The sequence below is a fragment of the Pleurodeles waltl genome, chromosome 11, assembly GCF_031143425.1.
Source record: "Pleurodeles waltl isolate 20211129_DDA chromosome 11, aPleWal1.hap1.20221129, whole genome shotgun sequence".
In the NCBI taxonomy this organism is placed as follows: Eukaryota; Metazoa; Chordata; class Amphibia; order Caudata; family Salamandridae; genus Pleurodeles; species Pleurodeles waltl.
In genome coordinates, this window is record NC_090450.1 from 543,490,644 (window position 1) to 543,504,996 (window position 14,353).

The 14,353-nt window shown below is 47.0% G+C and overlaps 1 protein-coding gene across 1 annotated transcript in view; it reads right to left on the minus strand.

The window, feature by feature from the left end:
- Positions 1 to 3,908: 3,908 nt before the first annotated feature.
- Positions 3,909 to 14,353, minus strand: part of DMTN (dematin actin binding protein) — a 239,331-nt gene continuing 228,886 nt past the window's right edge. Inside the window, exon 17 of the mRNA XM_069213984.1 lies at positions 3,909 to 8,235. Within this exon, the coding sequence (XP_069070085.1) occupies positions 8,122 to 8,235 (114 nt within the window). The 3' untranslated portion in view covers positions 3,909 to 8,121. The remainder of the gene's footprint in view (positions 8,236 to 14,353) is intronic.

The window sequence follows — 14,353 nt, forward strand, 5'->3', positions numbered from 1 at the left end:
AACCATTCGGCTCAATACCCTACATTTCAATAGCGACACAACAATACTCTGGCCCAAAGCATGTTTTAAAGACACTAATGCTTTCTGGGAATTGCCGTCTAGTATCACAGTATTGCATACGAACACACTGTATAAAGGATTGTAAAAGGAAAGCCCATAACGGTAATAAATGAAACTATGGTATCCCGGTAACATAACCTTATCTAGTAACAGAGCAGAAGAGATGTCTTGGCAAAACAAGGAGCGTTAATGTTCGGAGGCGGCCTCAGGGCTTTAAAATGCGGACTATGCGGAGGGCGTGCAATGGAATTCAGTGAAAACAAGGCCTGTGAAGGGACTGCTGCGCGCTGGTCTCACTGATGGGGCTTTTTGGAGGAGTGTTTCCAGGCAGTTCTGTTGATATTAGTTAAGTAATGAAGGCATGACTCATGTTCATGCTCCCACGACTGAAGGGTGCGTGTGTGTCAAGGGCTGCCGCTGTAAGTGCGTTGCTTGCCATGTGAGGGGGTGCCTCCACTCCGGTGTCTCAGTGTGTCTTCTAAGCTCATTGTACAGTGCTTAATAGAGAAGCACGACCATTCTACGCTTGCTACACACTCAATTCACACGTTTTCTCCCATGCAGATTCCTGCAAGCTCTTTCTGGTCCTAGCCCTTTACAGTTGAGCTGCTGAGATTATCAAGCGCCTGGATACTCTTGCGGGTGATTAGTCGTACTTTACAAATCCTATCTGATTGATTGATAACCTCAGTCAAGTGTGCACCCTAACCATTGACACCAGAATATTGATGGGACGCAATATTGAGGACAAAATATCGAAAATAAGATATGGACGAGTAAGTAGGTCTAGATTTTCCATATTTAACTCCACATATATGCAACTATGTGGTACGTGTCTTCAAATTACGTATCTGTGGAGTTAGGAATAGTAAATCTATACTTCCCTATATGCACTTACCTTTCAATATTTTCTCCCTCGATATTCTGTTCTCGATATTTTTGTACCACAATATTATGGGGGTTAACAGTACAACCCTGTATCCACGTAGATTCATGCTTCCTCTATCTGCAGCTCCTGTAACTCCTGAAATCAGCATCCACTTTCACTCCTGCTTCCTTCTGCATCCTTTCAGAGCGCTGCAGATGTTTGCATTCACTGCACCTTCTCCACTCTCCTGCCTGTATGTATACACGTGATTTACACAGCAACCTAGTACAGTGCATACAGCAGGTAGGGTCTACAGAAAGGGTGGGGCTGAACAAGAAGAGGCTACAAGTCTGAAAAGAAGGGAGAGAAAAGTTGAATAATGTCCTGTGTGCATCCACCTTAAAAATGGAAAGTAAGGAGGCTGCAATGGCTCATAGGAGACAGGTGGGAGGCTCTTAGAGGATAAGTGTGGAGGCCGAGGACAGGAGTAGAGGCTCTCTTTCCGAGGGGGCAGGTGTGGTGGCTCTCTGGGAGAAGGGCAGGTGTGGAGATCGAGAGTGGGAGTGAAGTCTTGCTTTCAGAGAGGAGAGCAGATGTGAAAGATGTATTTCTGAAAGGACGACATGTGTGGGGGCTCTCTTCCTTGGGAGGAGGGCAGGTGTAGAGGCTTTCTTTCAAGTGCAGATGTGGAGACTTTCTTTCTAAGAAGACTACAGGTGTGAAGGCCCATGGCAGGAGAGGAGGCTCTCTTTCTTTCTGAGAGGAGGGCAGGTGTGGAGGCCGAGGGCAGGAGTGGAGGCTCTCTTTCTGAGAGGAGACAGGCGTGCAGGCGCTCTAAGAGGAGACAGGTGTGAAGGCTCTCTTTCTGAGCGGAGACAACGTGGAGGCTGTCTTTCTGAGAGGAGGACAGGTGTGGAGACTCTCAGAGAGGAGGCAAGTGTGTAGGCTTTTTTTCTGAGAGGTGGTAGGTGTGTAAGCTCTCTTTCTGAGAGGAGGGCAGGTGTGGAGGCCCAGGGCAGGAATGAAGGCTCTCTTTCTGAGAGGAGGGAGGTGTGAAGGCCCTCTTTCTGAGAGGAGACAGGCTTGAAGGCTCTCTGTCTGGGAAGAGGGCCAGTGTAGAGGCTCTCTGTTCGTGAAGAGGGCAGCTGTACAGGCCCGGGGCAGAAGTGGAGGGGCTCTTACAAAGGAGATCAGTGACCGAGCAGTAACAACGCAAGGGTGTTGCTTGAAGAGAGGAGTTTTTGCTCTTTTCAGAAGTGTGAAGGAATAGGTCTGGCTAGATCTGGACTGGGATGGAATTCCAGACTCTCAGTACGTAGCAGGGGAAGGTCTAACCCTCCATCTTGTTTTCTTCCTGCACCCTCTGGTGTGCACTCTGGTAATGCTGGTGCTGCTGTGCATGTGATAATATCCAGCACCCACTAGAGCTCTCCGTCCCTCTATACTCCCAGCAGAGCAGTGCCCCTAGTTTTGGTCTTCGAGTATTCCACTGTGCTTCTCTGCACCCCTTCAGCCCCCTGCAGGCCACTGCTTCACTGTAGACCACCTTGAATCTCCTGCATCCCTGGCAACTCTTTGTGATCCTGCAGAGTTCTGCATCCACAGCCACTTTTTGGTTCAATATCGCTGCCAGCACCAGTTAGTCAAAGCATTCTTCTGATAAGAGTCCGTGTCATTGGAGAGAGCTTTTCCAGTCCTAGGTTCCCTTTTACAAACCATATTTTGAGTGTGACAGCTTATTAGGTTATATTGTTATAGACAAAAACTAAAAGTCCTAGAATGCTAGCCTTAATTTCCTAAACCCTCCTGAAGTTTAAATACCTGCCTCACCAGTGCTCCGTTCAACCGTGGACCTGTTACATAGTGGGCGCTCGTTCCTGACCTGTGATGCAGCGCACCTACTATTAGGTGTGCCCAGCACAGCCTCTGGCCGTAGGCTCGAAAACAAAAAAATGTGCTGTTTTCACAGCAGGCTGAAACTCGTGGCTACTGTGGGAACACCACATTGGTGAAAGGTGGACCAGCTGTTTGAAACCTGCAGTCTGGCTTTCACAGCAGGTGGTGGACATGATCTCATTTTCAAGGGAGGATGAATGGATTCCCTGCAGGTTGGTGCAGTGTGTGACTGCTTCCACATGTGGTGGGTGCCCGGGATTTTCCTGAATACTGAGACATCGTAATCCTGAAGCCATCCCGGGTCTCTTTAATTCATTTAAAGCCACTCCTTGCCCCTTCAGCTCACTCTTGCTGCTTTCTCCTTTCTCCCTTTGTGGTGCTTTTTCGTTTTTCTGTTCCTCCCTCTTTCCATGAGTATTTTGCTTGTAGTAAATGCTTGAGGCAGAAAAAATAAGTGCCGGCCCTCAAAAATAAGTGCTGGTGCTCTGCACCGGAATCAACAAAGCACAAATTAAGCACTGCTCTATTGGTAGGCTGTAGGAAGTTGTTTTCCTCAAATAGATTGAAAGTGAGAGAGAGTCCTGCTCTGTACACTAGGCTAGGCCGGGGCGCAGCCATTCTGTCGACAGTTAATACCTTCCTGCCCTGTCATGTCCAGTCAGGTCCACTGTCAAAAGTGACACATTCACCCCTTTCACTGTAGTAACAAAGCTGCACTTCTCACTGTCATCAAAGGGACGCAGACGTATTTCACTCCTGATTGTGACTCACTTACCCTATTACTATTATTAGAGACACTTTTACCCACTCACTAGTGACCCAGTTATCCTTTTCACTGTCATTTATTATAGACCGATCCTTTTCACTATAAATGATGGCACATAAACTCCTTCATTGTCAACAAATACACAGCATCTGGGGTTACCACATTTCTCAGAAAAGAAACATACCCGCCATTGTTTTACGTTTTGCTAAAGAGGGCCAAGTGCTGGTAGGTGAAAAATATGTGCACAATTCTCAGTATTCTCTTGTATCATGGTAATATTGATTCTGTTTGTTTAAATAATCATTTTGATGTTATATAGACAGCTCTCAGGTACGTTTACTAATTTCTTCGCGTGTTTGCTGTTTTACATTTACATTTCAAAAAGTAAAAAAATATCACCTTTCATTGCTTTGTCATTTTTTTATGGATGGGACATAACAATACAGTCTAGGCTGGTAAACAAATGACCAGGTAGTAATTCTACCTGCACCCCTTTTCATTGTTGGTAGTATCACATCCACCCTTTTAGCAGTGATAAAGACACACACACTCCAATACCAATAGTGACACGTAACAATTTCCTGCAAAGTTAAAGAACTGTTTCACTGACAGTAGTGATAAACCCACCATATTCACTATAATTAGCGACATACACCCGTGCCTTGCACTATCAAAAAGTGGTAGATCAACCCTTCACTGGCAACAGTGATACATAATTTGTTTTACCTAATAATAGCGACACAGCCACCCTCAACTGCTTCACACATACATATTTATCATCCTTAGTGACACAATCACTTTTTTTAATGAATAATGACTAACCTCTTCACAAAAGAAATTACAGTCATCCCTTTCAAAACCAATAGTGTCATGCTGCCTGTTTCACCACCATTGTGGCATAGACCCTGTTTTTCACTATTGAGGGCAAACACAGCAGTTCCTCTGCCTAAATAGCACACCCACTTCTTTCACTATCACTATTGATAGTGATATCCCAACACATTCTACCATTAACAAATGCACACCAACCCCTTTCACTATCATTTTCAATCATTTGTCATACACACATCCCTCGCCATGACTAGTAACACACCTATCTCTTTCAGTAGACTCACACCCATTTATTTTACTGGTCACAGTAATACAGATCACACTTTCTCTGTCATTGGACACCCTCCCACCTCTTTTACCTTCCTTGGTGCCGTACCACTCATTCAATATCAATAGCGTCACAGTCATCCATTTTACTACCATTGCTGACACATTTACTTCTTGCATTATCCGTATGAACCCCATAATCTGATCTATCTATCACTAGTGGCACCTGTTATGTTGTTGCACGTACTTGGGGCAGGCTCACCTGCTTAATTAAAATAAGTTAAAAAACTGGATTGATGCAAATTTGGCAGCATGGGTTCCCTTTTATGGTTTGGCTTGACAGCGCACCTGTGACCAGACAATTATGTGAGGATCCCTAGAAAGGGGCTTTGTTGCTACCTTTAAAGCAAAACTAATAATGTTCTAGGGTTACTTCCTCACAAATCCATATCCATTCCAATGCTGTTTAATTATAATGCTTCACATTCCCATACAACATTCCTTTAAAGTCAGACCTATTGGCATTGCCAATGCTTGTTTGCAGCATGCTGTGACTTCAAGTTCCATCTTGAATTTAGCATTTAGCATGTCCTACCAACATAGCAATCGTCTTCATCTACACCTGTTGTTTGCGAATGCTGCCGCTCCGTGTTCCTTTTTCTGCCTTTCTACTTTGAAGCTGACGAATCTGGAGGTGTCGGCGGTCATGGCAATAGGTGAAAACTCTACCTAAAAAGTATTTTTCTCAGGGGTTTGAAGCAAAATTTAATTATGATGCATTATTGTTCATTAACTGCCTATGTAATTTTTTTAATTTGCACTCTGAGTGAACTTCACAAAACATGTAAAGATTTGAAGCGATTCACAAACTTTGTAAAGGAAAAACATTTGCAACTTCGCACATCTCTGCCCTTTCTCTAGTTACCGTATTTTTTATCTGTAAAGTTTCACTGTTTGTCAAATTTATTTGAGCTTACCATCTTGGGTCAGAAGGGTCAAGTGGCAATTTAGTACTCAGTGCATGTAATTTATTTTAAAAAAATCCTATGTTGCCATCACAATTAGATGTACTCACTGAAACTTATATGAAGTAAAGGGCGAACAAAGGCATACAAGCCAGGAGTAAGAATTATAAGCAAAGTCTGCTCTCAACATGTACTATAGACCTCGGAAGTCTTGTGCACTACCTACAGGTGAGGTAGTGTGACCCTGACCCTCAGAACCCCATGGGAGGGCCCTGATATCCTAATAGAGCTGATGGCCCCAACACTCCCTAGGTGTTTAGCTTGGTGCATCCCCGCACCTGAGGACTCACTTGCTGATGAGTCACTTGGGTTCCCTTGGTTGTCAAACACAAAGCTCACAAAGGGGCACCCAAATAACACAAAGAGTCAAAGGAGGAAACATGACTCAGTATCCTGGTCACTCATTGTGCTGACATCTCACTCAATGCAAAATATGGTGCCCAATCCAGATTATGCATTGGCTACAAGTAAAGTGACAGGGGTTTCAAGTGCCCTCCCACTGTGTCCTTCAGACTACTGGTACTCTCCTGCTACTTCTGGTATGGGGGTCATGAAGTCAGGGGTAGGGACACAAAGCATAGGGTCTTATGGTCCATCCATATATAGCCACAAACAGGAGGCCATGTCATGTTATTGGCTTGGGTGTGTGTGAGGGAGGTAGAAATGGAGCTTGTTGTCACTTCCAATAGCCTAGTCTTGTGAACTGACATCTATGAACTGAGTGTGAAGCTGGGGATTTCCCTAACACAGACACACACTGCATACCCTTTGCACTACTATTAGTGACACAGCAACCTCTTTCATTTGCAGTAGTGGCACACACACACACAGGCCTCTCTCTTTCAAGAAGGGCACACTGGCCTCTCTTGCTATCAGTAGTAGTTACAGACATCAATTTGACTGACATCAGTGACACAGTCTCCACCATCACGGTCAATAATTGCAGTTACTCCTTCTACATACAGTGACATACAACCAATTTTCACTGTCATCAGATTCACTCTCAACCTTTCAATATCAATAGAAATGCACCTATCTGTTTTCCCACCAACAAGGACATGTACCACGTGCATGATAGGGAAAAAACTCCTTGCACTATTTTTAGTGGCACAGCCATTCTTGCCCTACCAAAAATGATAGAGCCCAAAACTGTACAATTAACAGCGCCTCCTTGTTCTTACAAGGATGACTCTCAGTGTTTACCAATACAATATGCACAATCACCCCCTTCTACTGTGAAAAGTGCTACAGCCCCACCTGTGTACTATCACCATTGATGCAATCCATTGTTGCGGGATATGTGTTTTTCTGTTATCAGTAGTAACTCTGTAATCTCCTGAATATATATAGTGAGTCTGTGTTTTCTATCAGTAGTCATACACTAGCTTTGTGTAATCAATATTGGTGCAACTAGTCCTAACTGTCAGTAGTGTAAAGAGCTCTCAAAGTATACCTGACATCCCTACTGATAGAATGTACTCCTATAGACACTAGAGATACAATATTCTGCTATTAGCATTAGTGATGCAGTGCTAGATTAAATGTATTATGATGAAACTATCCCTAATAATCAATAGTGAACCAGTGGTCTTTTATCACCAGTGATACAATGCTGATGCATCATCGCTGGGCGCATTTAGCTGCCACTCTATATCCAATAGTGATTTTGCTGCAGAATATTGAAGCAAAACTGGAGTTTGCATTGAAAGCGACGGGACCCCTGAATGACCCCACTAGGCTAAGCAGGAATATGATAATAATGCACATCGGCCCCACCTCAGACCGATAGAGGATTCAGCAGCCCATGGGAGCTGGGCTGGGGTGATGCGGGAACTGGGGGTTGAGGGAATGGGAGTCTGGCATTTTTTCTTGCACCACCCCTATGAAACTGATTGCTAAATGACCTGTGGCTGGTCTTTCTACTGCGTCAGGTGAGGTTGCATGTCCATTAATCCCCCTCCCTCCTCCTCCCCAAGGGTCGCCAGTTGTAGCTGACCAGAGGCAGCCCTTGCCGGAGGTGGATGCTTGGTCACAGTTCATCTTAGGCTCATTAAAAGGTTCATGTCTCCTTCCTAGAAGCTTAATATGCTTGTTGCCCAATGGAGAACTTGCAAATGCTCAAGGTGAGTTCATTTAAGGGGGACAGAATTAAGGCGGGGACAACAGGGCAGCCACCATATTTGTGAGCATTTGACAGGGGTATCGGTACAAAAGGCGATAGGAAAGCGGCGGGGACACCAGGAGTCGGCTTCTAAGCCCTGGCCACCTCCTTCTTAGCACCCTTCCTGTCACTGGGGCCCTGGGAGCTGCCAAGGGCCACCTTTGCCTTTGTTTTATGGGTGCCATAGCAGTGCCCTGGGCTCTTGCGATGCCTTCGAGATGCTCCTCCTCCTCGTCCACCTCTCCATTTAGAAGAGGAAGGCCTTCTTCTTCAGCTCATTCCTCTTCCAGAGGGCCAGCCTGTTGAACTCCTCCAGGGTCATTTCAAAAAGCCGCTGGAAGTCCTCCGGGGACAGGTGTCTCTGAAATCAAGAAAGGTGGGAAGCAGGTGAGGACCTGTGGTAAACAATTTCTTGGGCCAATCATTGCCCAACAAGACCATGAAGGCAACAGTCCAGGACTACTTGACAGACGAATTTCACTGTCCAACCCCCTTTCCCATCACCTCTGCCTCACAAGGATCAACATCATTTGTATAACATGTACCTTGGTCAGTCTACGGAGCTCTATGTACATGCACCTTATGTAGCTTTGTGTAGCATCACCATAGCAACCTCCTTCTCTACCCTATGTTTTTTGTTAACTTGCAGTGGGAAAAAAACATCTACATCATTTTATTTAAGAAGTACACTTCTGGTTAAAATACCAAGCTAAACCATAGCTGCCAGCACAAAGAGGATCCTTCTACCAGCACATCCAGTCCCATCCCGGCAGCACATCCAGGCCAACCCCAGACACACTAGCTCCAACTACACCAAGGATGTTTCTCTGTACACCAAGGGTGCCTACCCATCCCTGGCACAGCTAGAAACACTGCCGTATTGGGATAATACCATCAACATTCTCAGAGTACCTTCCCTATCCCCCGGTACACTTCTGATATCTTCCCCAAATAGAGCCAGGACTGTCTTGTACGTTTTGTCCCATTGTAGAAAAAAGATAACGTAATGTAACTGCACCATAAATAATAAAATTACACTATCCATAATGTTCTCATGTTGTTACCGTCCAAGGTGGAAAGTGAATTCAGCCCTTGGGGTGGGGGAACCCAAAAAACATGAGTCTTCAGTGGAATGCACGTTTGGGGCTTGGGTTATGATATGGGCATGGGTCGGTAGATGGGGTTCAATATTCATGACATCTATATTAGAGATGAACCTGTACATCTGATTATAGCTATACTGGTTGTTAAAGGCCCTCTTTCTGAGTTATAGGCCTAAACTGCAGGCAAGCCATTTTTTAACTTAATCATTCAGGTGAGAGGCAGCTCTGCTCCAGCAGTGCTCCCTGTTTAGGCCAGTGCATACCCACAGACCTTGGAAGCTGCCAGCAAGAGAGTGCCATGACTTCTTATTGGTAATCTTCTTTACTCCTCTTCTTCATCCCAGTCATAACAATATGAGATGAATTCAACCTAGGGTTGCCACCTTTCTAAGAAAACTAATTGTGGCCATTTGTTTAAGTTTTGCTGTTTTGAAACAGCCAACAGGTCGTAGGTGAAAAAGTATCCATTTGCAACAATCAGGTTTCTTTTGTAACATACTTTAGCCATCTGTTTGCTCTAATAATAATTCTGTAACAATTTAGACAGATTTTCCTATACTTTTGAATCAATCAATCAATCAATCAATCACTCAAGGAATTTGTAAAGCGCACTACTCACCCGTGAGGGTCTCAAAGCACTGAGGTGGAGGGGGGTTGCTGCTACTGCTCAAACGGCTAGGTCTTGGGAAGTCTCCTGAAGGTAAGGAGGTCTTTGGTTTGACGCAGGTGGGTGGGAAGAGTGTTCCACGTCTTGGCAGCGAGGTGCGAAAATGGTCTGCCACCGGTTGTAGTTCTGCGGATGCATGGGACGGTTGCGAGGGCGAGGTCGTCAGAGCGGAGTTGCCAGGTCGGTGTGTAGAAGGAGAGCAGTCTGTCGAGGTATTTTGGTCCAGTGTTGTGCAGTGCTTTGTGAGCATGGGTGAGGAGTTCAGAAGTGATTCTCTTGTTGACGGGGAGACAGTGCAGGTCTCTCAGATGGCCTGTGATGTGGCAGTGGCGGAGGATGTCCAGGATGAGGCGTGCGGAGGAGTTCTGGATGCCTTGCAGCCTCTTCTGGAGTTTGGCCATGGTTCCTGTGTAGAGGGCATTGCCGTAGTCCAGTTTGCTGCTTACGAGGGCTTGGGTGACTGTTCTTCTGGTTTCGGTGGGGATCCATTTGTACATCTTTAGGAGCATGTGGAGGGTGTTGAAGCAGGAATAGGAGATGGCGTTGATCTGCTGGGTCATGGATAATGAGGAGTCCAAGATGAATCCTAGGTTGCATGCGTGGTTGGTGAGAGTTGGAGCGGATCCGAGAGTGGCAGGCCACCAGGAGTTATACAATGAGGAGGGGGTGAAGCCGAAGATGAGGACTTCCGTCTTGTCAGAATTGAGTTTGAGGCAGCTGTTCTTCATCCATTCAGCGATGGCCTTCATTCCTTCGTGGAGGTTGGTCTTGGCGGAGTCCTTGGTGAGGGAGAGGATCAGCTGGGTGTCGTCAGCGTAGGAGATGATATTGAGGTTGTGAGATCGGGTGATGTTAGCGAGCGGGCCAAGTAGATGTTGAAGAGGGTCGGGCTGAGGAACGAACCCTGGGATACGCTTCAGATGATTTTGGTGGCTTCAGAGCGGAATGGGGGGAGGCGGACTCTCTGGGTTCTAACAGTGAGAAAGGAGGTGACCCAGCCCAGGGCTCTGTCATGGATTCCTGCATTGCTGAGGCGTGTGTGTAGGATGTGGTGGCAGACGGTGTCAAACGCGGCTGAAAGGTCCAGGAGGATGAGGGCTGTGGTTTCGCCATTATACAGTATGGTTAATCGTTGGCGGTGATGATTGTAGTTTTGGTGCTGTGGTTGCTGCGGAATTCGGATTGGGAAGGGTCCTGGGTGCAGTTCTCCTGGAGGAAGTGGGTCAGTTATCTGTTGACAGGCTTCTCGATTACTTTTGTCGGGAAGGGGAGCAGGGAGAAGGGAGATAGACTGGAAGTTCTTGAGGTCCTTTGGGTCCGTCTTGGGTTTTTTGAGGAGGGCATTGATCTTGGCGTGTTTCCAGCTCTCCGGGAAGGTGGCGGACTCGAAGGAGCTGTTGATGATCTTCCGTAGTTGTGATGCAATGACAGAGCTTGCTTTGTTGAGGATTTGGTGAGGGCAGGGGCTGGATGGAGAGCCGTAGTGGATGGTGTTCATGATTTCGATGGTGTCGTTGACAGGGGTCCAGGAGAGCAGTAAGCTGGTCGGTGGTGAGTCTGTGGTGTTGGTGGTTGCCGGGGGGGGGGGGTCTGAGTGCTGTCATGGATATCTGCCATCTTGCAGTGGAAGTAGGAGGCTAGGGAGTCACAAAGGTCTTGAGATGACGGGATGTCGTTGGCGTTGGAGCTGAGGTTGGAGAGTTCCTTCACGATGTTGAAGAGCTCCTTGTGGCTGTGTGCATTGTTGTTGATTCGGTCTTTGAAGGCGGATCTCTTGGTGGTTCAGATGAGTTGGTGGTGTCTGCAGATGGCGTTTTAAAGGCTGTGGTTGTCCAGTGTCTGATCTTGGCGCCACTTCTTTTAGAGTCTTTGGCAGTTCTGCTTAGATTCGTGGCGGTCGGCGGTAAACCAGAAGGGCTTTCTGTCTGTGCAGCTGTTAGAGGGATTCTTGATCAGGGGGAGAGTGTTCACACAGGTGTTAATCCATTGCCTGAAGTTGCGGGCAGCTGTGTCAGTGTCGGTGGTATCGATGGGTGGGTTCTGGGAGAGGGTCGTGATTAGTTGGTCTTCGGTGACTTTGTTCCAACTGCGGTGGGGAATCCGTTGTGGGTGGTGGTGTATTGTGGGTTTCTTGAAGGAGAAGTGGTTGCAGCGATGATCTGTCCAGTGGAGTTCGGTGGTGTGGCTGAAGGAGACATGATTGCTGGCGGAGAAAATAGTGTTGAGTGTGTGTCCTGCGGAGTAGGTCAGTGTTGTGACGAGCTGTTTAAGGCCGAGGTTGGAGAGGTTGTCGAGCAGGGTGGGGGTGTTGTTATCACTGGTGTTCCTGAGGTGGAAGTGTAAGTCCCCAGGGAGTATGTAGTCAGTGGATGCGAGAGCATGCGTACTGATGATGTTGGTGATGGAGTAGCTGAACTGTTGTCGGGGGCCGGGGGGCTTGTAGACGAAGGTACCTCAGAGGGTGGTGTTTGCATCAGTGTGGATCTGGAAGTGCATGTGTTCGGCCATGATGAGGGTGTCTTCAGTGCTGGTCGTGATCCTGAGGGTGTTCTTGTGGATGATGGCGATGCCTCCTCCTGGTTTGTTGGAGCGGTCCCTGTGGGTGATCTTGTAGCCGTCTGGGATGGCTATGGCAATGTCAGGCACTGAGGAGGGGTTCATCCAGGTCTCGGTCAGGAAGGGGACGTCTAGGGAAGCTGACTCGAGTAGATTCCATAGCTCTACTGCGTGTTTGTGGATGGAGCGGGTGTTGAGAAGGATACATCTGAGATGGTTGCGTCCTGCCTTGGTGGGTGGGTCGTTGGCATTGAGGCTGGTGAAGGTGAAGATCCGGCAGGAGAAGGGTCCGCGGGTGATCTGCATGGAGGCTTGAAGGCAGGCGGGAAAGCGGCCAGTGTTAAGGGTGCGGAGGGTAGTGTTGTCGTAATGAAGATGTGCGTGGCAACGGTGGGGGGGACGAGAGCCAGCAGTTCCGGTGCTGTGCATGATCCAGGCGTAATCCAGGCGCGGACGGGCTTGCCTTTGGCACTCCTTTGGCGCGACCGTGCAGCGGCTGCCATTAAGTAGGGAGGTGGAGGGAGTAGAGGACAGCTGGGAGGTGGGAGCGGGGGCGAAAACAGCAGGGAAAAAAGGGGGTGGGGCAGCAGAGGCGGGAATGCATGCTAGAGAGAGGAGGGGGGCGGGCTGCAGGGGAGGGGGAGAGCAAGAGTGAAAGATAGAGAGATTGGAGTGGAGGGAAAAAGCGAAGAGAGAGTGTAAAGCAAAAGTCAGAAAGTCAAGAAAGGAGCACTGTGAATAGCAAAGTTCAAAAGGGGCACAGAGCGGGCAGACACGGAAGAGAGAGCACCCAGGGAGTGAAGCAGAGAAAAGGAGGAGAGAGGCAGCCTAGTAAGAAAGCAGAGCTCTCCCACTAGACACCAGGGATGAGGCGCAGGCAGGAGCCTGCGGGTGAAGAAGGGCCTCGAACTCCTGACAGGGGCCTGAGTAGGAATTAACAAATGTATTTATTTATTTGCTAGTTTATGTTTACGTTTCGGAAGGTAAAAAAATACAGAATTTCCATGCATTTCCCAATAATTTTACTGACCTGGACTTATAAATACAAGCCACGCTGAAAAAAATCTGCCAAGTGGTAACCCTAGTTCTGCAACCAAGATGGGAATCCAGAGAATATGCTGAGAATGCTGTCCTTCCACCCCTGGTGGTTGCCATGAAGAGGGCGGCTTTCCAAGCATCCTTCTGGAAATATCCAAGCCAACAAATAGTTGATTGACTAGGAGGGGAAAGTGGGAGGTATGAGTGGTATGAGGAAGAGTAGGGCCGAGAGTAATGGAACCGAGACCCTAACTCCAAAAATGCAATCCATTCCTACTCAGGCCCTGAAGCTCATGGTGGGAAACAAAGGTGTTCTCAAACGGCTGCTAGGCAGATTTTAGAGATAAATATTCCTTTGTTCAGACCAAGAAGCTAAGATACTCCTTGACCATGTATGCCAATGGGAAATTAGTGTCTCCCAAGGAGTACATCAAAGCAATTGCAGATCTTATGCATCTGCTGATAAAAAGAGAAGCTTTCGTTCCTGCATAGACATTCCACAAGTAATTGCTCTGCACACATCCAGGAAGGGTAAAACATTTTCATCTTCTGAAAATGGAGTAGTGGAACAAAGGAAGAAACACCTGAGGAGATCATGAAAGGAAGAAGTGACCTTAAGAATAAAGGAAACACCCGTTTTCAGGATATCCTGTCCAGAAAGGCAGGAAACATGAATCTCTGTACAGAAGAGCAGAGAGCTACTCACTGCATGTAGCAGGGATTACCACCAATGGAAATACTATATTCATCGGTTGGACGTAGAGTCAACCTCAGCTAGAGTGTCAATGGGATGAGACTGAGGGCTTAAATGTCACAAGGCAAATCCCAGGCACATGTCAGGAGATAAGAAACAGGCGAATTAAAGAGAAACTTCTCAAATGTTGTTAAACTAGAAGTGCACCAGACTCCAAACCACTCTAAGTGATGTGAAAGGCTGTATTTGCGGTATGCAGAGTAGCTAAAATCCTTCTGACAAGAATTCCAAGAAGGACAGAAAGACACAGGATAGAGGAGACCACTTTTGAAAGACTGTGGAATGTCTCGATTAAAACTTGAGAGTTGAGGGATGTCTAGAGCAAGCTTGAGCTAAGTAACTTGGAAGCCCGTATTTCAAC